Source organism: Nicotiana tomentosiformis, chromosome 5 (assembly GCF_000390325.3).
Source record: "Nicotiana tomentosiformis chromosome 5, ASM39032v3, whole genome shotgun sequence".
Taxonomy (NCBI): domain Eukaryota; kingdom Viridiplantae; phylum Streptophyta; class Magnoliopsida; order Solanales; family Solanaceae; genus Nicotiana; species Nicotiana tomentosiformis.
Window position 1 is genome coordinate 54821579 of NC_090816.1, and position 20855 is coordinate 54842433.

The 20855-nt window shown below is 41.3% G+C and overlaps 1 protein-coding gene across 1 annotated transcript in view; it reads left to right on the forward strand.

Moving 5' to 3' along the window:
• The first annotated feature begins 215 nt into the window (after positions 1–215).
• Positions 216–20855, forward strand: part of LOC104107891 (uncharacterized) — a 28569-nt gene continuing 7929 nt past the window's right edge. Inside the window, exons 1-4 of the mRNA XM_070174930.1 lie at positions 216–611; positions 1324–1409; positions 1496–1642; positions 13007–13130. Coding sequence (XP_070031031.1) covers positions 428–611; positions 1324–1409; positions 1496–1642; positions 13007–13130 — 541 coding nt within the window. The 5' untranslated portion in view covers positions 216–427. The remainder of the gene's footprint in view (positions 612–1323; positions 1410–1495; positions 1643–13006; positions 13131–20855) is intronic.

The following is a 20855-nucleotide window of genomic DNA, read 5'->3' on the forward strand; positions in this document are numbered from 1 at the left end:
AAGTGTTTTCGTTTAGATTGATCTTTACATGAAAAATAGCTAAAATCGATTACTCTATTTTTCAGTTTTCACTTATAAATCTTCCTATTTTTGAATCTCATACTAATTTTGTTACTAACAACCGTGACACTATAACAATTTCCTAAAAGAAATTAAAAGAAAGTGTAGAAAATTGATCTTTGCTCAAATAGGCTCCGCAGGAACAAGGAACAAATAATTGACAACAGTTACCAACATCGTGCAGCCCTCTCCCTGCAAACCCTCTTATATCAATGTAAAAATCAACAATATTCGTGTTATTTTATTTGTATAATTATTCTCCTTCTTTCAATTCATTTCTCCCGGATTGCGATTTGATCACTGATAAACAGTCTGCGGAAGGAGGATTGTGCGTCCACTATTGAGGATTAGAAAGAGGCTCCGTCCAATGAAAAGTGAATTAGAGCTGGAGGTAGTGGGAGAGGAGTGGAACACTAATGAATCCGATCCTCTGCTTCATCAAAATGAACATGAGCCTCCGCCTTCGAATGAAATAATAAAGGATGATGAAGATGTCGAACTTGGTTCCTTACCTTGCTGTCGAATTTGTCTCGAATGTGATGGCGATGATGGTATTTTATATGTTATCTTTGAGTAAATTTCAATTTGTTGTCTTTCTTGCCACTGCTTAGCTTCGAATGAAACCGGAACAAGGGGCCCTTTGGGTTTAATAATTTAGTTTTGATCCTCTTATTTTTACTTGATTTGTATTGGGTTGTAAGAACTTTGAATGGTTATTGCAACTATTTACCTTTCGATTGAAATATGAATAGCCCATAAGGTGATGGTGCTTGAAACAATTGTGTCTTCTCATTTGATTATAATGAATGAAAAGCCATAGTGAAAATTTTTTGTTCTGGAGAAACCCTATTCTTATGGCGGTTTTGGTCTTCCTAATGGGGCATCATTTTCTTTTTATTCCCAGGGATTGTGTGAAGCGTTCCTCATGTTATAACTTTCTTTTTCATCAGATTACTATTTTCTCATGTGAGAGTTTTTTTATTATGAAGATACAGGCTTTAGTCGATGTTGACAATATTTAATGTTTCAAATAGTCTAATCAATTCAACCTTAGGCTGCATTTGCAATGATCTATTTACTTTTACTTTAGCATTATTACCACTTCTGAAACCATTTTTCTGAAGAATCTGTGTTTCCCTTTTTGGATAAGTTAGCTGATCTTAGTGGAAATTTTACAGCCATGATGAGCTTACATTATTGTATTTAAATGCTAAATTGTACAACGGACTTTTTCCTTCGGCCTGATTGTGCTGTTGTTTTCAGACGATGAACTGATATCTCCTTGCATGTGCAAAGGCACCCAACAATATGTGCATCGCTCTTGCCTTGATCATTGGAGATCTGTCAAAGTTAGATATTTTCTTTCCTACTAGTTGAATATGGGTTACTAATTTGTGATAAAGCTTTCAGTTGTAACCCCTTGATTGTTATGCAGGAAGGGTTTGCATTTTCGCATTGCACAACTTGTAAGGCTCAATTTCATCTTCGAGTGGCCGAGCTGGAGGACGGAAATTGGCGCAAAACAAAATTCAGACTTTTTGTGGCTAGGGATGTTTTTCTTGGTTTTTTGGCTGTGCAAACTGTAAGTAAAAGATTTTATGCCTCTTTCAAGTGTTCCAGTGGTAATATTGCATTTTATGACCAGTTAGCTCTACTTTGAGAAGCATCTCTATGCTCAGTGCGCAAAAGTGCTTGTGTTAGAAGTTATAGGGTGGTTCCTTGTGTGGTTAAGGATCAGATTATGGAAAGCCAGTGTTTATGAAGATGTTCATAGTGTAAAAACTTGATGTTAAAGCAAAAAATGCTCCTAGGCACTAGTTATGAGTAGAGAGCCTAACATCTCTCTCTGGTGGCTCTTTTGTTTCTTTGCGGTGTTATGCTCCTTGGTTTCACTTAGTTTTTTTATCAATCATGTCTTGATGATTGGCTCAAAAACTTGGTTTTCTCTCTTTTACTTAGAATCATGGTTGACAAAATTTACTTTATTATCGGTGAGAAGTCCTTTGATATTACTGAAGTTACAAATGGTGCAGAGGTCTGGTACGAATGGGTGGAACACAAGAAGAATTTTGTGAGAAAGATGACTCTCAGCCGGAATGTCATGTTGTGGGCTTGCAAGCTTCTGCATACTTCGTCTGAAGGGAGGGGGAATGAACTCAGGAGATGGAAGACCAGAGACCGCGTATATAACTTCTTTTGCACAAAGAAATACAACGATTTTGGCAGATACATAAGTGTACTAGCAATACGGGGGAACGGAGAGCAGTCATAATACTCCTAGAAGCAGCATTCAATGTGGGTTGGAAATCTGTAGCATTAAAGATAGAGATATTCATAAATAAGGCGGTCCCAGTCGTGCATAGGCGTGCTATTCCAGCAGCTAACCACTCTTATTTTGAAGCTTTCAAGACTGATAAATGGGAACCTAAGGGGGCTTCGACATCAACTGTGCAAATTTTCATGCATAAAAATGTAATTGTTCAAGGCCCTGAAATTTCTGATAAGGATTTGTTGAGTGGATGTTTGGTTGGAAGCTTCAGCGTCTCGAAAGAGCTACCCACGTTCTCTGACGTTAGGAGATGGGTCAGTAACAAATAAAGCAATATTCCAGGCAGATGTACGAAATGCACGGATGGAAATTCTTGTTTGAGTTTCCGGTAAGAAAAATGGCGGATCATATCAAGATGGAGGAATAGAGATGGAGGAATTTATTGCTGATTCTTGAATGGTGGGCACCGACAGTGGGTTACTTTCTAGCTGCAACAAAACTTGATTGGGTTTGAGTGAGATTGCTGGGGATTCCTCCGTATCTTTGGTCCCAAAAAATCTTCAAACAAATCAGAGACTTAAGTTGCTCGGACATGGGTGCGGGTGTCCGACATGGGTACGGATCTAGAGTATCACGACCCAAAATCCGACTAGTCGTGATGGCACCTAACCCAACCCGCTGGGTAAGCCAATTAAACACTAACCAATTCCAATAACAATTTATAAAGCAATTAAGTAATGAAAAGTCTTGATCTTATACATTCCCCAAGAACTGGTAGTATAAATCATGAGCTTCTAAGAATAGAGTTTACAAAACAGAAATGAAATAAATACATAGTCTGTTTGAATAGTACATAAATAGAGTTTTACAGATCTAAAGCTACCACGAACAAGAGGCAACTACAGCCGGGACGTAGGTACATCTTCAATCCAGCTCCCATCGAACACAGCTATAACAGCAGCCAACATCTGCACGCAAGATGCAGAAGTGTAGTATGAGTACAACCGACCCCATGTACTCAATAAGTAACAAACCTAACCTTAGGTTGAAAGCAGTGACGAGCTAACACAAGGTCGAGTTCAATACCAAAATCCCGCAAAAAATCATAACAGCACAAATACAAGGATAAAAGAGGTATCTCAGAAGTAAAAATGCTCAGCTCGTTCACAGTTTCAGAAAATGGTCATGCTTTTCAAGTATCTCGGTGAAAAACCCAAGTCTCTTACCGAAAATGCCAAAAATACGAGTAAGTTTGAAAACTGTAATTTTTCAAATATCCTTTCCACAATAAATAAAAAAAATGTTTCATATTCTTTCCAGATAACAAGTATAAAATACCTCTCTATGCTCACATATCAATGTGTATAAAAAAAAATCATGAATGACGTGATACCGTATAGCACGAGGAAAAATGCATCTCTATGCCTGTATGTCATGCGTGCATGCAAATGCCATGTACCTCAGAGATGAATCATGTACTCACACTCTCAGAGTACTCAATCTCACTGTCTCGCATCCTCTCTCACTATGCTCTCACTCAATCACTCAGCGCTGTATAATAACTGCTGCGGCGTGCAGCCCGATCCACACACATATATATATATATATATATATATATATATATATAGTCGACTGCGCTCACTGGGGTGTACAGACTCCTGGAGGGGCTCCTTTCAGCCCAAGCGCTATATCGTTGCGGCGTGCATCCCGACCCCATAATATATAAATAGCCATAAGGCTCGTTGCGACGCGCAACCCGATCCATATACATATACAGCCCTAAGGCTCGTTGCGGCGTGCAACCCGATCCCATAAATGTAATCAATATATCATGCTGCGGCGTGCAGCCCGATCCCAAAATATCACTCTCACTCAGGCCCTCGGCCTCACTCAGTCATCTATCTCTCCAATCTCACTCACGGGCTCACACTGTCATGAAATTAGCCCGACAACAATGATATGATGTATCAATAAATAATAACCGAGACTGAGATATGGCATGAATGCATGGATATGACTGAGTATGAAATATCAATGAAATCAGTGAGGTGACAGTAAGAAACGACCACTATGGGTCCAAACAGTATCGGCATAATGCCTAAACATGATATCTAGCATGATTGACAGCTTAACTACTTTATCACATAGTGAAAACACGGATATCAACAAAGTAGGACCACTATACAGTGCCATGGAAACAACAGAGTCCTAATTCACATGGTGCACGCCCACACGCCCGTCACCTAGCATGTGCGTCACCTCAATACCAATCACATAACACGTATTTCGGGGTTTCATACCCTCAGCACTAAGATTAGAAGAGTTACTTACCTCGAACAAGCCAATACCAATGCCGAGAAAGCCAAGCGATACTCCAAAGATGCCATCCGCGCGTTCCGACCTCCGAACGACTCGAAATTAACCAAAAACAACTCAAATGCATCAAACAATGCTAAAGGAACCTATCCCGATCGAAAAAGATCAAATCTTGAATCAAAAGCCCAAAATCGGCCAAAAAGCCCCACCCGGGCCCACACATCGGAACCCGACAACCCATTCAATTACGAGTCCAACCATACTAGTTTCACTCAAATCCGACTCCAATTCGATGTTCAAAACTGAAAAATTTATATTATGAAACTTTCGGCCAAAACCCTCAATTTCCTCTTTAAAATTCATCAAGTAAACGCTAAAATCGAAGATAGATTCATGAAATATAACCAAAACCGAGTAGAGAACACTTACCCCAATTCATATGGTGAAAATTGCTTCAAGAATCGCCTCAATCCGAGCTCCATAGCTCCAAAAATGTAAAAATGGCCGAAACCCTCGAAATAGAGTACTTTATACTTCTGCCCAGGCATCCTCTTACGCGAACGCGGTAGAAGCCTCGCGTTCGCGAAGCACAAATCCACACTGCCTCACTTTGCACTACGTGCTCGCGGCAAAGCCCTCGCGAACGCGATGAAACACACTACTAGACTTCCGCGATCGCGGACAACTCCCTGCGAACGCGATGAAGAATCCATATAGACTGACCAACCCCCGCTCAACACTACGCGAACGCATAGCCATGGACGCGGACGCGAAGACTACAATCTTCAATCCAGTGCGAACGCGACCTCAGAAGCGCGAACGCGAAGAACAAATAGCTCCACTGATCAAACACCTTTCGAGATCGCGGCCAAGCCTTCGCGATCGCGAAGAACGTCAGAAGCAACAGGTAACAGCAGAAAAACCAACAATGCAAAAACCATTCGAAATGATCCAAACTACGTCCGAAACTCACTCGAGCCCCTCGGGACCCCGTCCAAATGTACCAGCAAATCCTATAACATAATACAGACCTACTCGAGGCTTCAAAACACACAAAACAACATCGAAACGACGAATCACACCTCAATTCGAAATCTATGAACTTTGAAATTTCAAACTTTCACAACCGATGCCGAAACCTATCAAATCACGTCCGATTGACCTCAAATTTTGCACACAAGTCACATTCGACATTACGGACCTACTCCCACTTCTGGAATTGAAATCCGACCCCGATATCAAAAAGTCAACCCTCGGTCAAACTTTCCAAAAATTCAACTTTCGCCATTTCAAGCCAAATTCCACTACGGACCTCCGAATCACAATCCGGACGCGTTTCTAAGTCCAAAATCACCCAACGAAGCTAACAGAACTATCAAAACTCCGTTCCGGGTTCAAATTCACAAAAAGTCAAACTTGGTTACCTCTCCCAATTTAAAGCTTCGACAATGAAATCCATTCTTCCAATTCGATTCCGAATAACCTGAAAATCAAAACCGACGATTCACATAAGTCATAATGCATCATACGGAGCTACTCATGCCCGTAAACTACCGAGCGAAGTGCAAATGCTCAAAACAACCGGTCGGGTCGTTACATAGAGGTCGGATCCTTCGAGATGTAAATTCTAAGATTCAGGGATATGGATCCTAGTACGGATACGGGTGCGAGGATACGACTAAAAATAATTCAATAAAATAAAATAAATAAATAAATATATCTAAATTATGCGAAATTTTGTGGAATACTTACGTATAGCTTGTAAAGTGTGAATTTCTTTTTTATTTTCAAGTTGTAGATAAATAAATGATTGATTTCCTAGATAAGGTATGCTATTTTCTTCAAATTAATCCTAGTTTTGGTTCTGATTTCAGAAATTAAATTGTATCTCATCTCGAATTTTTTCGTCCGTCGTGGTCAAAGTACCCAAAATTGTTTGACTAGATCCTATACGGATCCCATACCACACCCATACTAGTATCGTGTCGACACGGGTGCGGCACCTAAACTGCCATGTCGGAGCAACTTAGTCAGAGACAAATGTGGAGGCTAGATTGAAACAGAGGAGGAAACTTCCCTCACAAATCATCTGAAATGGGCTCGAATCAAAGTCAAGGGTCCATTTGAAATAATCCCAAGAGTCATAGAGGTGGAGAAAAACAGAGTAATTTTTTCTATTCCGATCAGGTTTGAATCGCCGGCGACCTGGTATAATGGAAGGGCATGTGGGACCATTTCAATGAGTGATGTCTTGTTAAAGAAGGGGCTTCTAGCTGCCCCAAAGCCAACTATTGGGCCTATTATAGAAAGACCCAATACCCCTTTTAATACAAAATCTTATTTGGATTTAATAAAAAGCCCAGACCGGAGAAACATACTACTACTCAAAATATTTGCACTTCTTTACCCAGAAGATAGATCTGACCCAATGGAGGAGGAATTTAACGTAAACCAAATCACAAGGGCCATTGAAATTTCATCTGCTTTTTCTTCGAGAGAAGAGGCTATGCTAGATACAGCCATGATAGACGAGTTGGCTCGCACGTTGGCACTGAAGAAGAAGAAGGTCAAACTAGTTTGGTGGAGAAATCATTCCTCTCACTCATCCTCCAATACATGACCAACAACTGGTGGACTACGAGGACCAAGATACATGGTCAGTTGATGAAGTACAACCTTTGGGTTTCTAATTTTAGAGGCTGAGATGGAAGCCTCCTTATGGGTACACAAAAATGTAATGAAGATGCGCAAAGCATATGGGGTGAATTTCCAGGGGTGGAGTATCTCATTCCACAAAATTGGAACAAATCTCGTGCTCAAGACATGAGAATTGGAAGGCGTATACCTTACGTACTTTTTCTTAGCCGGTGTGTTGATGATCCATAAGCCCTGTCACTGTTCATGAAAATTGTCAGACGCAGGTTACAAAAAAGAGAAGCAGCAGCTCTTAGTTTAGTATCGACTCTGAAAAAGAGAAACGGGAGCATGGAGGTTCAAAATCTAGTTTTCAACATGAACTTCCTTCCCTGAATCCAGCAGTAGAAGCAGGGGGAAATCCATCAGCAACTTTTATCAGTGAAGGTAAAAATTAACTCATGGAACGTTAGGCGATTGAATAAAAGGGATAAAAGATCTATTGTGAAGTCATTAATAGAGTACTGGAAGGCTGATATTTACTGCTTGCAACAATTCAAATTAGAAGGTGATGTCCGGGGGTTCGTGAAAGAGATTTGGGGGGTACATGTGGGTTAGATTTGGGAGCTAGTAGCACCAAGGGGATATTGTGGTTATAGGACAGTAGAACTTGTAGGGGGGTGGTGATTAATGTGGGAAGTTATACCATCACTTGCAATTTTGTATCTTAGAGGAATAATTTTTTATGGCACTTGACTGGAGTCTATGCTCCACACCATAGATCAGAAAGAAGGAATGTCTTGTGGGAAGCTACTGCCTCCCGAGGAACCTTTAATGGACCTTGGGTAATATGTGGTGATTTTTGATATCACCAGGTTTATGGAGGAAAGAAGAAATAACAACATCATAACAAGGGCCATGACTGATTTCTCCAACTTCATTGAGGATTTAGAGCTTCTTGATCTTCCTTTAATTGGAGGAAGGTATACATGGTCCAAAGACAATAACTCTGTCATTGCCTCCCGATTGGATAGGTTTTTCAAATTGGGATGAAAGCTTTAGGAGCATCAGGCAATCAGTGACCAAAGCTACTTCTGACCACACCCCTATTCTTCTCAATTGTGGTGACCGGGAAAATTCAAAATCATATTTCAATTTGAGAATTGGTGGTTGGGAGTCGAGGAGAATGGTAGCTTTGTGGTGGTCTTCCTTTAGTATCTTCGGAAGACCAGATTTCATCTTGGCATAGAAGCTCAAGCTTTTGAAAGGTAACTTGAGAGAATGGAGTTTATCTCAAGGAGAAAACTTGGCAGCTATGAAAACTGAGTGTTTAAACATGATATTGGAACTAGATGTAGCATAGGAGACTAGGAATCTTACTGGAGATAAGATGCTGCAGAGGGCAAGTCTATCTATGGGACTTAGAAGAGATTGCAAAGAAGGTAGAATCCCACTAGTGGGGTCTGGGGAGGGTAGAGTGTACGCAGACCTTACCCCTACCCCGAAGGGATAGAGAGGCTGTTTCCGGGAGACCCTCGGCTCAGAGACTAGTTACAGCAAGGGGGCAAAAATACAAAATTCTTTCACATGGTGGCAAATGCAAACAGGAGGTTCAACACTACTGACAAGCTCAACATCAATCGGGTTTCGGTTGAGGATTTAATAACAATTAAAAGTGAGATTATTGATTTCAATCAGCTGTTATATAGTGAACCTGAGGCATGGAGGCCTGATTTTACTCACCTCCAATGTCCTCAAATTAATGCTATAGAAAAGCAGTGGCTTCAAAGGGATTTTGAAGAACAAGAGATTTTAGAAGGTATTAAGGCTTGTGCAATTGAGAAGGCTCTTGGTCCTGGTGGATATACTATGGGTTTCTTTTTACATTGCTGGAAAATTATAAAAGAGGACCTGATGAACACTTTTCAGAATTTCCACTCTCAGGAATATTTTGAGAAGAGTTTCAATGCCACCTACATAGCACTGATTCCTAAGAAGGTTGGGGCAGCATAATTAAAGGACTTCAGACCCATCAGCCTTATTGGAAGTGTCTACTAAATTATCTCCAAGGTATTCACAGAAAGGTTGAAGAAAGTGATTCATAAGTTGGTCGACTCTCAACAGATGGCCTTTATCAAAGGTAGCAGATTATGGATGCAGCTCTTATAGCCAATGAATGTGTTGATTCCAGAATCGGGGGGAAAAACTAGGGGTTCTTTGCAAATTAAATATTGAAAAGGCGTTTGATCACATCGATTGGAAATATCTCCTTAAGCTCCCGGAAGATATGAGATTTTGCAGGAAATGGACTAAGTGTACAGTTCTGTATCCGTAATGTCTGATTCTCGGTCCTCGTGAGTGGCTCCGTAGAAGGCTTCTTCCCATCTCAGAAAGGCTTAAGACAGGGAGATCCTCTCTCACCATTCCTATTCATTATAGCCATGGAATGATTGAATAGCATGATCAAGAAAGCAAATACTGAAGGTTGGTTTAGGGGTTTCAAGGTGCTTAACAATGTCAGAAGTAACCTCGATTACACACCTACTGTATGCCGGTGACTCACTGATTTTTGGTGATGCCAAAGTGGAACAAGTTTCTCACATGAGCTTGATTCTAACTGTGTTTGAAGCAGCTTCAGGTAGGAAATCCCAGCTTTTCACGGTGAATATTGTCCCAAACATCCAAAGACTGGCAGGCTCTTTAGGTTGTGAGCTGGGGAACCTACCAACTACATACTTGGGGTTACCACTAGGGGCTAAGAACAAGTCCAAATAGATATGGCAATGGAATCCTAGAAAGGTGTGAGAAGAAACTATCCAAGTGGAAAAGCAATTACCTATCTCTTGGAGGAAGGGTTGTCCTGGTTAATAGTATCCTTGATGCTCTCCCAACATACATGATGTCTCTCTTTCCCATGCCAGTAAATGTTGAAAAGAGAATTGATGCTTTGAGGAGGAATTTTATCTGGCATGGAAACAAGGAGAAGAGAGGTTATTATCTAGTTACGTGGGAATCTCTAACATGCAGCAATAAGGAAGGGGGTTGGGAATTAGAAATTTAAGGCAGCATAACAAACTCCTATAGATGAATGGGTGTGGAGATTCCCTCTAGAAGACCAAGCTCTATGGAGAAATATGGGTCAACAAGTTAGTGGTGCACAAGTTCTGTTACCAGCTGATATGGAGTGAGTGTTTGGAAATCAATAAGAACCCTTTGGCAAGACTTTGCAAGCAACATTAGTTTTAAAGTTGGGAATGGTTTGAAAATCTCCTTTTGGCATGATGACTGGATTGGTAATGGACCACTCAAAGAGAGCTTCCCTGATATTTTCAGTTTGGTGCAACAACCTGATGCAACTTTAGCTGGAAGTTGGAGTCTACAGGGATGGAACCTAACCTTTAGAAGATTCCTAAATGATTGGGAGGTAAGTAGAGTGACCGAGTTCTTCAGAATGCTACACAACTTCTGGGGAACCACTGAACAAGAAGACAAGATGGTATGGGCCAGAAACAACATAGAACGTCCTCAGTAAAGTCAACCTACATGACTTAAACAGAAGTGACCAGCATTATGGGTCATGGCACTGGAAACACTTATGGAAGATGAAAATACCCCTAAAGGTGACAATTTTCTGCTGGTTAGTGGTAAAACAGGCTGTACTGACTCATGACAACCTGATGAAGAGAGGATTGCCTCTGTGTTCAAGATGTTTTTTCTGTTGAATTGAAAATGAAACAATAAGCCATCTTTTCATACATTGTCAGGTCACCGATAGACTATGGCAATTGTTCATGATCATGAAAGGTTTAAGTTGGTCAATGCCTAGGAGAACTGATGAGATGTTGGCATGTTGGAATGGCTCTGGTATAGGCACAGGTCAAAGGGGGTGGTGGAACATTATCCCAGCATGTATTTGATGGAAAATTTGGAAGGAGAGAAACTCAAGATGCTTTGAAGATTTGGCTAACCATGAACAAAGGATCAAGATGAATTGTATATTTTTGTTTTATTTTTGGTGCAAAGAAGCACTGGTACAAGATGTAGAATCTATAGTAGATCTCATTGGTTCCTTGTAGCTGTTTACAAGATTGGTTTTTGTCAATTTTTGGGGTCTTGTAAGCATGTTACCCCTTAGCACAATCTTTGTGCAAGGGCTTTCTCTTTTAATATATTGAAATCTGTTACCTTATCAAAAAAATTGATGTTATTGGCCTTAATTTGTCGAAAGAGTGTAACCAGTATTTGCGACGCATGGTTTATTACATTTCTTCTGTTACCTGAGGAGAGGCTGTAAAGGAAATTTTAGGGATGGAGCTTAATTGAGAATTTCCAAAAGCAGAATTTAAGAAAATTCTAATTGAAAATAGCATTTTGGAAACTAAAAACACTGAAAGTTTTCAAGAATACTCCATTTTTAAAGCTTGAAGGTGATAGTTCTCTTTATGACTGATGAGAATCGAAGAACTTTTGTAGAGGGCAACAAACTTATTTTTCTGTTCATAAAATATGCACTTGCAATGGCTATGGCGCTATGCACTTGGGAAGTATGTTCTTAGGTTGGCAATTGTTCTGTTCTTTCTTGTCCTCACTTTAAGTACTTAAAAGTTCTTCTGTTCAAAAAATTACTGAAGATTTCACTCGTGCTCACTGATTCAACATAGTTATCTAGTATCCTTCCTGTGGTGGTATGATATTTGGAAGAAGTTCTGGGATTGTGTTAAACCTATTCAGCCCTTCAGCAGCAAATTTATAGAATGTGTTACACCTACTTAGCAGTTAGCCCCAAGTGCAGGTGTTATACTATGTCAGAGTGGCTATGTCAGAATGGAGGAACTAATAGGTTATAGGTGTGCAAGTCAAAAACTATGGAAATCAAAGAGGCTTTATGACATGTAGTTGTATAAACTAAACCACTTATAGCTTTTGGTTTCATGATCCTTCCAAATCGTTCATTCAGTCATTGAGGTTGACTGGAACTTAATGAAGCAAATGTGCCAACATCTGGACCTGATTGAGTCTTCTTTAGATCCATCAAACCTTTTATCTTTGGCATATCTAATTAGAACTTAAAACATGCATGGTTATGTAGCTTATCGACACCGTAATATATCTTCCCGAAAACATTAATATTAATAAAAAAATGTGAAACAATGTATTTGTGTTCATAATACTTTTGTTGTCGTGCTTGTTATCAATTTGTGTCCCAATGAAACACTAACGAATCGGAAATATCTGTGAAGGATAAAAGATGGTTGGAGAGAATCCAAAATTTTGTGTTACCCTATCTCAATGTTGAAAGGTACTCTTGATCTAGAGAATCAATATTTACTTTCTCTCACGCTGGACATTGTAGAGCACAACTTCTTTAGCCCTGATATTTGAGATCTTCCTATTGCATAATACTCGTGTATTACTCCTTCATTTCAGTCAATTCTTTTTTTATTCTATATATTATATCATGTCTTTTTCTTGGAAGATTAAGCCTAGATATCTGAATTGCTGCATTTAGTCACTATTGTTTCATTTATCTCACTTCACCTTCTTCTTATTTGCAACGCAAATGTCCAGTCTTGCTTCTACTTGTCATTAAATATTTTTTACTAGAGTGCTTCTCCATAGTTCCAACTTTTGTCAGTTCTTTTGCTAGTTTTTTCAATTAACACATGAGTTTTTTATTTTATTTTATTTTTATTTTATTTTATAATTTGACTACTTCCCTTTTCTCAGGTAATTGCACTCATTGGTGGATTCACATACCTCTTGGACAAAGATGGAACTTTTAGGAATTCATTCAATGACAGTTGGGACCGAATATTGTCAAAACACCCAATTCCTTTTTACTACTGTATAGGTAAGTATTGTAACACTGTACTTCTAGGAAAAAGGAAGGACAGGAAGCTTTTAAGGGCTGAGTATGTGAACCTTTTAGCAAACACGAAATGTTCCTTTAATATTGGCAAATTATAGGTCAGCACCATCAGATTTTAATTGTTTGTTTAACCTTTCACACCTTTTTTTTTCTTTTGGGGGGGGGGGGGGGGGTTATAGACTCGAAGGAATTGTTTTATAATATAAAAAACAAAACAAACTTGGTTTTCAATTATTCTGATGGATTCTCGTCTGTCAATGATGCAATTCTTTTGGAATAATTTATCTGTCATGTTGCACTCTGCTGGTTGTCAGTTATTCTGTGGGATTATCATCTGTCAGTAACAACTTTTGTTTTTTTGATAAGTTATCTGTTAATATTACGCTCAGCCAACTTTGTATAATACCTATTCAATATTTCTATTAAAAAGTATCATGCTAGTAAGATCAGATAAAGTTTTAGAGATGGAGTTCTGTTATGTATGCATATGTAAGCTTTTGTCAATCAATCAATCAACAAAATCAACCATAATAGCTAGTTGGGTCGACTTCATGAATCATTTGTAAACATCCACCCTATTTGGATTATTTCACTCCGGTACAAAGTTAGAACAAAAGACAAATTAGAGGTTCTCTGAGACTCGAGATTTTAAAATTTTCGCACTTGTCCCCTTTAGTGAAATACAAGTTATTTAACCATCTAAAAAGACTCTTGATAAACATATGAACCGACGTAAGTGTAACAATAACAATTACTTTGTATCACATATATTATCCTTTGCTTCTACTGTGCATCTTTTAAAGCTAAATCTGCACTAATTTAGAAAGGTTATAGGTCTTTGAAATCAACTTCATGCCATGTACTTTTAGGTTTACCTCGTTTCTTTTTATCATTTTTAATAATCATAATGTCCCACCTGTAGACCAGTGTATATGGAGGTTTGCACCAGACATGACCAAACCTTTTATACTTATTTCTCTCATTTATCCTATGTGTTATGTATGCATCCTCTGTTTGGCATGATTAATTTTGATCTCGTCCAATGTTATATATTTGTTCATCTATTTTAACATTTGCATTTTACGACATTTATCTTGTCAGTAGGTTAGGCCAAAGAGGCCGAACATGTATTCCAATATGACATTGTTGGTCTCATCGTCATTCTATGAAATTTGTCGTTTCAATTTGTTAGGTATCCCTATTGCATAATACTCTTGCATTAGTCGTCCATTTCAATCATTCCTTTTTCATTTGATCTATTATATCTTCCTCTATCATGTTTTTTCCCTAGAAGATTAAATATTGATTTCTAAATTACTGCATTTAGGTACCACTGTTCCATCTATCTCACTTCACCTTCACTCTACTTATGTGAGCTAAACTTGCAATGCAAATGTTAAGTCTTACTTCTCTTATCATTATATATTTTTTATTAAAGTGCTTCTCTATCGATCCAGCTTTCGTCAGTTCCTTCGCTAGTTTTGTCAATTAACACTATGTTACATGCAAATAGCGCACAATGTTGACCCTTATCCTGTATACTATTGGTTAGGTCATCTACAACTAGGGTAAACCAGTGCAATTGAAAGTAGATTCTTGGTGTAAATCTACGATTATGAGAATCTTATATTTATCTTCTTCCACTGTTCAACATTTTGATGGCTTTTGTCACACATATCCTTTATGAAGTTTATATTTATGATATAGGTGATATGGAAGCCTTTCTTTGTGACTCTCATCAAAGGACTTCTCTTGTCACTCTATTGTATGCTTTTTGTAGGTCAAATGAATATCATGTGAACATCCTTCTCTCCCTATAAGCTACTATAAATCTTCTTACAACAATAATAGCATTTGTTGTAGAACAACAAGCATAAATCCAAATGGTTCTCCATCAATCTTGTATGTTCCTGGGTTTATGTTGTATCACACTGTCCCAAAATTTCTCTGTATGACTAATAAGTTTAATATCACAACATTTCAGAAAACTTTGAAGATATCCTTTATTTAAAGATGCATTTTGGAACCAATGTACTCTTGTTATACACATACTTCCTTCTCAATAATGTTGAATGGCTTGGTTAGCAATATTACTCGAATTTAGCCAAGGCACTTTCAAACTTCTATAGAGATTCCATCTGGACCATAGGCTTTTCTTACCCTTATATTTTTCGTACCCATCGTTACTCCAATAGACATAATTTGGAGAGTGTAGTTAAGATTTCTGTCTGTCAATTGCATGAATATCTATAAAGTTAATATCGTAATTTTTGTCGCAATTAACCAAAATAACTCCTCCAACTCTCTATGGTCTTATTATTTCCTGTCTAAGGAAATCATCTTTGACACTGTTAACTTGTTTCAAGTTTTTTAACCTTATTCTTTATTATTCTTGATCGCTTGAACATTTCTTTCTCCCTTCCTGCATCCCTAATACAAGTCATCTAAGGCATACCTCTAGCTTCACTCGGCTTCACAGCTTCTCTTTTTGTTCTCTTATATTCTTCAAGAGCTTCTCCATTTCCAGACCTTGGTAACTTCGTATACCAATCTTCTTTTTCTTTAATAGCTTTTTGCACCTCATTCAACTACAACAACTCTTGTCAACGAGGTCCTAGACCTTTAGAAACATTGAGAGCTTCATTTGCTAATTTTTAATGCAACTTAATCATTTTCTTCCATCAAGATTACTGCATTAGCTTCTAAATCTCATGCTTCCTACTTTAATAGCTTGTCTTTCAATGCTGCCTTTATTTCCATCACCGAATTCTAGATTTTTTGCAACTCTTTCTCCTGTTTTGGCTCCACGCTTTCACTACGACCACTAGTCAATGATGGGTGGTTATGGGTTCTTCTACTACAATATCGCAACTTTTGCATGTGGTCCTGGTACTACTTCTTGTAAGTTTGAAGCTTATTTAGCTATATCACCTCCATTCTTAAATGTTCAAGTGTGATTTTCTCTTTTTCTATCATACCTATAAAAAAGTGTGATTTTCTTCCCCTTTTTTTGGGGCTGTTGTAGGACCATTTGCCAGTTGCCAGTAATTCTTCATCGCATACTTTTCTTCTCTGCAATCTAGCTCTCTCATAGTACAAAGCTAAGTCTAATTCAAAGTAAAAGCTGAACCCCGCCAAATGGCAGTTCAATTCTTCTTTCTAGGTGCAATAGCACATCAGGATTTCCAAATATTAAGAACTGGATTTCCCCGGCTTGAACTGATAGGGTCTCATTCTATGATACAAGTAGAATTCTTTTTTTAATAGCAGACACAGGGTGTTGTTCAGGTAAAGCAAATTCGATGATGTTTACCTTTTATCCTTTTCTATAAGAGTGCGCGACAAATTATAAATAGCATTCCTGGTTTCACAGCCATATACTCCATATACTTGGTTTAATCCATCATTGTGTGCCCCCGATTGCTCAAGTCATTGTCTTTACCTGATAGAACTCGCACGCGAGCTCCAACTAACATGAATAGATATCAGACTTTGGAGAACCAGATACTAGTTCTTAGAATTTTATTTGGTTTCCTCAGCTAATCTTGTTTGCGGAGCATAGTGTCACGGGCCCATTTCCTTACATTGGGTAGCGGCACCTGCTCGCCCGTGCGGCGCCCGCAGTTCCCCTCGCTGCGGGCCAGCCTTCCTATCCGTCCCAGGATTTCCCAAGCACGATCCTGTGCCTGTCGGTTGGGGACTCGCCCCAATTTGTGCCGCCCGTAAGATGCCTAGGCCCTTGGCCCTAGGCATGTCGTGGCGCTCCATCTTAGGATCACAATCCTTGCGCGCCCTGGGGACTTGGCTTAGGACATGCCTTGTCCTTAGCCCAAGACTGAGCATCGCTCCCGCGTGCACAGCCCTATCCTCAAGCTTACACTCGTCTAGTGCATCCGCGACTAGCTCGTGCCTCGCCAGAGTAAGGCAACCTTTAGTCCTTGGCCATTGTCATGCGCCTCTTTCGTGCCATGCCCATACATAGCCCTCGTGCAGCACGCTTCCATTCCGAAGTAGTGCAGTGTCGCCCACACCTGCACCTTTAGGCCAACGGACCCTTGCTTGCATGGCTGAACCAAAGCCATGCTCACAAGTCGACACATGATGCCCCTATGACAGGTGCGTCAAGTATCCAATCGGCGTGGAGGTCTCTTTCCAACACTCGGCAGCCCGCGGGGCTGGCCGTTCCACAATAGCAGCCTCCACTGCCCTTTTGATGCCCAACGCAGGCCCTAAGGCGTTGCGCAGCCCATACGAGTTCCCAAACTCGTATGGATACCTTTGACACTCCCTTGAGTCATCTAGGCAGGCCCTTGGGGTTCGCCCCCAAGGCAGCTCGTTTTATACGGCTCGGTGGCAGCGCGTATGGGGGAGGCAGGTCGGAGCTTTCATCACCTATACCCCCTTATATATGCTTAAAATTAAAAAGCCCAAGTTGCCCGAGTAGACTGTTCTACGTCAGACCATCAGAAGGCTCCTTTCTCACCAGTTCTTGGCCGAAATTACAACCCCAAATTCTGGGTTGTAACATCCTCCCACACTCATAATGTCATCGCCCCGATGACACATCATGGCTTAAGACATCCCGGAGTCTGCCCCCTCAGGTATGCCCATTCAAGCTCCCCTTTGTCCTGTGGGTTGGACTTCCTCGAAGTCCTTTCTCAAAAGGAGTCGTGCCCCATGCACTCCTCCTCCCAAGTATCTTCCAAGCGTGCCTCTGCACTTCACCTCTATTCGGTGTTCACTTGGAAAGTGCCTCCGCACTTGCACCCTCTGGTGTCTAACTTTGTGATTGACCCACACTAGTCAAATCACACCATGACCCTCACGGCCCTCATGTCCGTCCGAAGCTTTCCTTCACAGGTTAGCACATCAATGTGCTATTTTGACGTCGCTCCCGTAGCCATCCGCTTCCGTAGCCTCAAGATGCCCTCTTTGGCATAGCTCCCGCAGCCTTTCGCTCGCGTAGCCCTGAGATGCCTTTGGCTTGGCTCCCGTAGCCTTTCGCTCCCGTAGCATTAAGACGCCCTCTTTGGCGCAGCCCTAGTAGCTCATTCGCTCACTTGGCCTTCAAACGCCTTTGGCATAGCTCACGTAGCATTCTGCTCCCGCGGCTCTCTTTGCCCACTACCTTGAAGATGTGTTCGCTTCCAGACCCACGACTTCGCCCATATGCCTCTTGCATAGGCGGGATCCTCCCACACTAAATGTGGAGGATACATTTTAGCACTGTCGTCTCACTTGGCACTCGGCCAGCTCTTGAGACGACCCTCGGTGAGTACTACATTCCCAAAGTCATAGCATCGTCGCCTTTCCGAACAGAGTTCTTTGTTCTCCGGCCGTCACTTCCTCAGCAAGTAGCCAATGTTCCCGGTAGTACTTCAATACTCGCCCTATAGACAGGTACTCTCTTGGTCCTGCTAGCACGGCTTCCCGGTTCGGTGTGCCACGCACTTGGACACTCTCGGTCCCCGATCATTCGACATACCCCTTTCCAGAATGATGACAACTTCCAAACTTGGGAACTCGTCCCATTCCCCTTGCTTCGCTATACCCTCAAATTCTTTTCCTCACCTTGGCAATGCCCTCAGGCAACCCAAAGTCTTCTCCCGAAGGAAAGACACTCAGCATGATGCGTTGCACGCATCCTTGGCAAGATCTCCGCTATGATCATGCCCAAAGTTTATAGTCCATGGCCTACTCTTTCGTAATATGGTTGCACGACCTGGCAAACATGGCATTCTCTTGGCCATCCGACTCATCGGCATATCACCTCATTCAGTAGCACCTTAGACTGACGAAAGACAATGGAATCACCCATTTCCTTCGTCGACCATTAGTATTTGGTTCTCGATCTTTGTTGGCATATGAACATCAATCTCTGCTTTGACGTGATCTCGGCACTGACATCCAAAATGCACTAGCCATATCCACCCTATTGCCTTGACGTTGTGCCATGGCATAGTATGGCCTTAATCAGCTATGATACCAAGTGTCACGGGCCCATTTCCTTACATTGGGTAGCGGCACCTGCTCGCCCGTGCGGCGCCCGCAGTTCCCCTCGCTGCGGGCCAGCCTTCCTATCCGTCCCAGGATTTCCCAAGCACGATCCTGTGCCTGTCGGTTGGGGACTCGCCCCAACTTGTGCCGCCCGTAAGATGCCTAGGCCCTTGGCCCTAGGCATGTCGTGGCGCTCCATCTTAGGATCACAATCCTTGCGCGCCCTGGGGACTTGGCTTAGGACATGCCTTGTCCTTAGCCCAAGACTGAGCATCGCTCCCGCGTGCACAACCTTATCCTCAAGCTTACACTCGTCTAGTGCATCCGCGACTAGCTCGTGCCTCGCCCGAGTAAGGCAACCTTTAGTCCTTGGCCATTGTCATGCGCCTCTTTCGTGCCATGCCCATACATAGCCCTCTTGCAGCACGCTTCCATTCCGAAGTAGTGCAGTGTTCGCCCACACCTGCACCTTTAGGCCAACGGACCCTTGCTTGCATGGCTGAACCAAAGCCATGCTCACAAGTCGACACATGATGCCCCTATGACAGGTGCGTCAAGTATCCAATCGGCGTGGAGGTCTCTTTCCAACACTCGGTAGCCCGCGGGGCTGGCCGTTCCACAATAGCAGCCTCCACTACCCTTTTGATGCCCAACGCAGGCCCTAAGGCGTTGCGCAGCCCATACGAGTTCCCAAACTCGCATGGATACCTTTGACACTCCCTTGAGTCATCTAGGCAGGCCCTTGGGGTTCGCCCCCAAGGCAGCTCGTTCTATACGGCTCGGTGGCAGCGCGTATGGGTGAGGCAGGTCGGAGCTTTCATCACCTATACCCCCTTTATATATGCTTAAAATTAAAAAGCCCAAGTTGCCCGAGTAGACTGTTCTACGTCAGACCATCAGAAGGCTCCTTTCTCACCAGTTCTTGGCCGAAATTACAACCCCAAATTCTGGGTTGTAACAATAGGCACTACTAATGTTGATTGTCTTCTTTCCCACCACTAGTGTAAAAGAGACAATCATATCACCAGTTCTCTTTACTTTTACAACTCTATCCTGAAGTTCTGGTTCTAGAAAGATTCCCTTCTTCATTCCTGTTAGTTTATAGATATGTATAGTGTAGTCTTGTCCCACATTAGAAGAGGAGTAATATCTCCTTGTAGTGTATAACTATAAATAGGGACCTCTTGTATTGTATTTATCATCCAATATCAATAATATATTTTCTCCCGTGCCTTCTCACATGGTATCAGAGCATTAGTGAGAAAAGATCGTTGTGTGTTAACCGGGAAGAAAGAACTTAGTCATCGTGTAATTTTTCCGGTGACCTAAGGCTTGTCGAAGTGAAAGTCACTTTCTGTCGGTGTTGTGCTAAAACCAACACCACCACGAGGTAGATCACCCTCCGACTACCGACCCTTGAAATTTTATCTGGCAGAAAAGTCGCCACGCTCCTCCACGCGCCGGCAACAACTTTTCCGGTGAGGGTTCCGGCCACTTTCCGGCCATTTTTTCGCGAAGTTTCTTCAGGACAGTGTGCTCTCCTCAAAATTCCGAGCCTACCCATCTAATTCAAATCAAATTCCGGCCACTTTTATATTTTTCTGGCGTGAACAGTGACCTTTCTGGTCATTTTTTTGAAAATATTTCTTCAGGACAGCTTGCTCGCAAAGGAATTCCGAGTCTATCCATCCTTATTACAACAAATTCTGA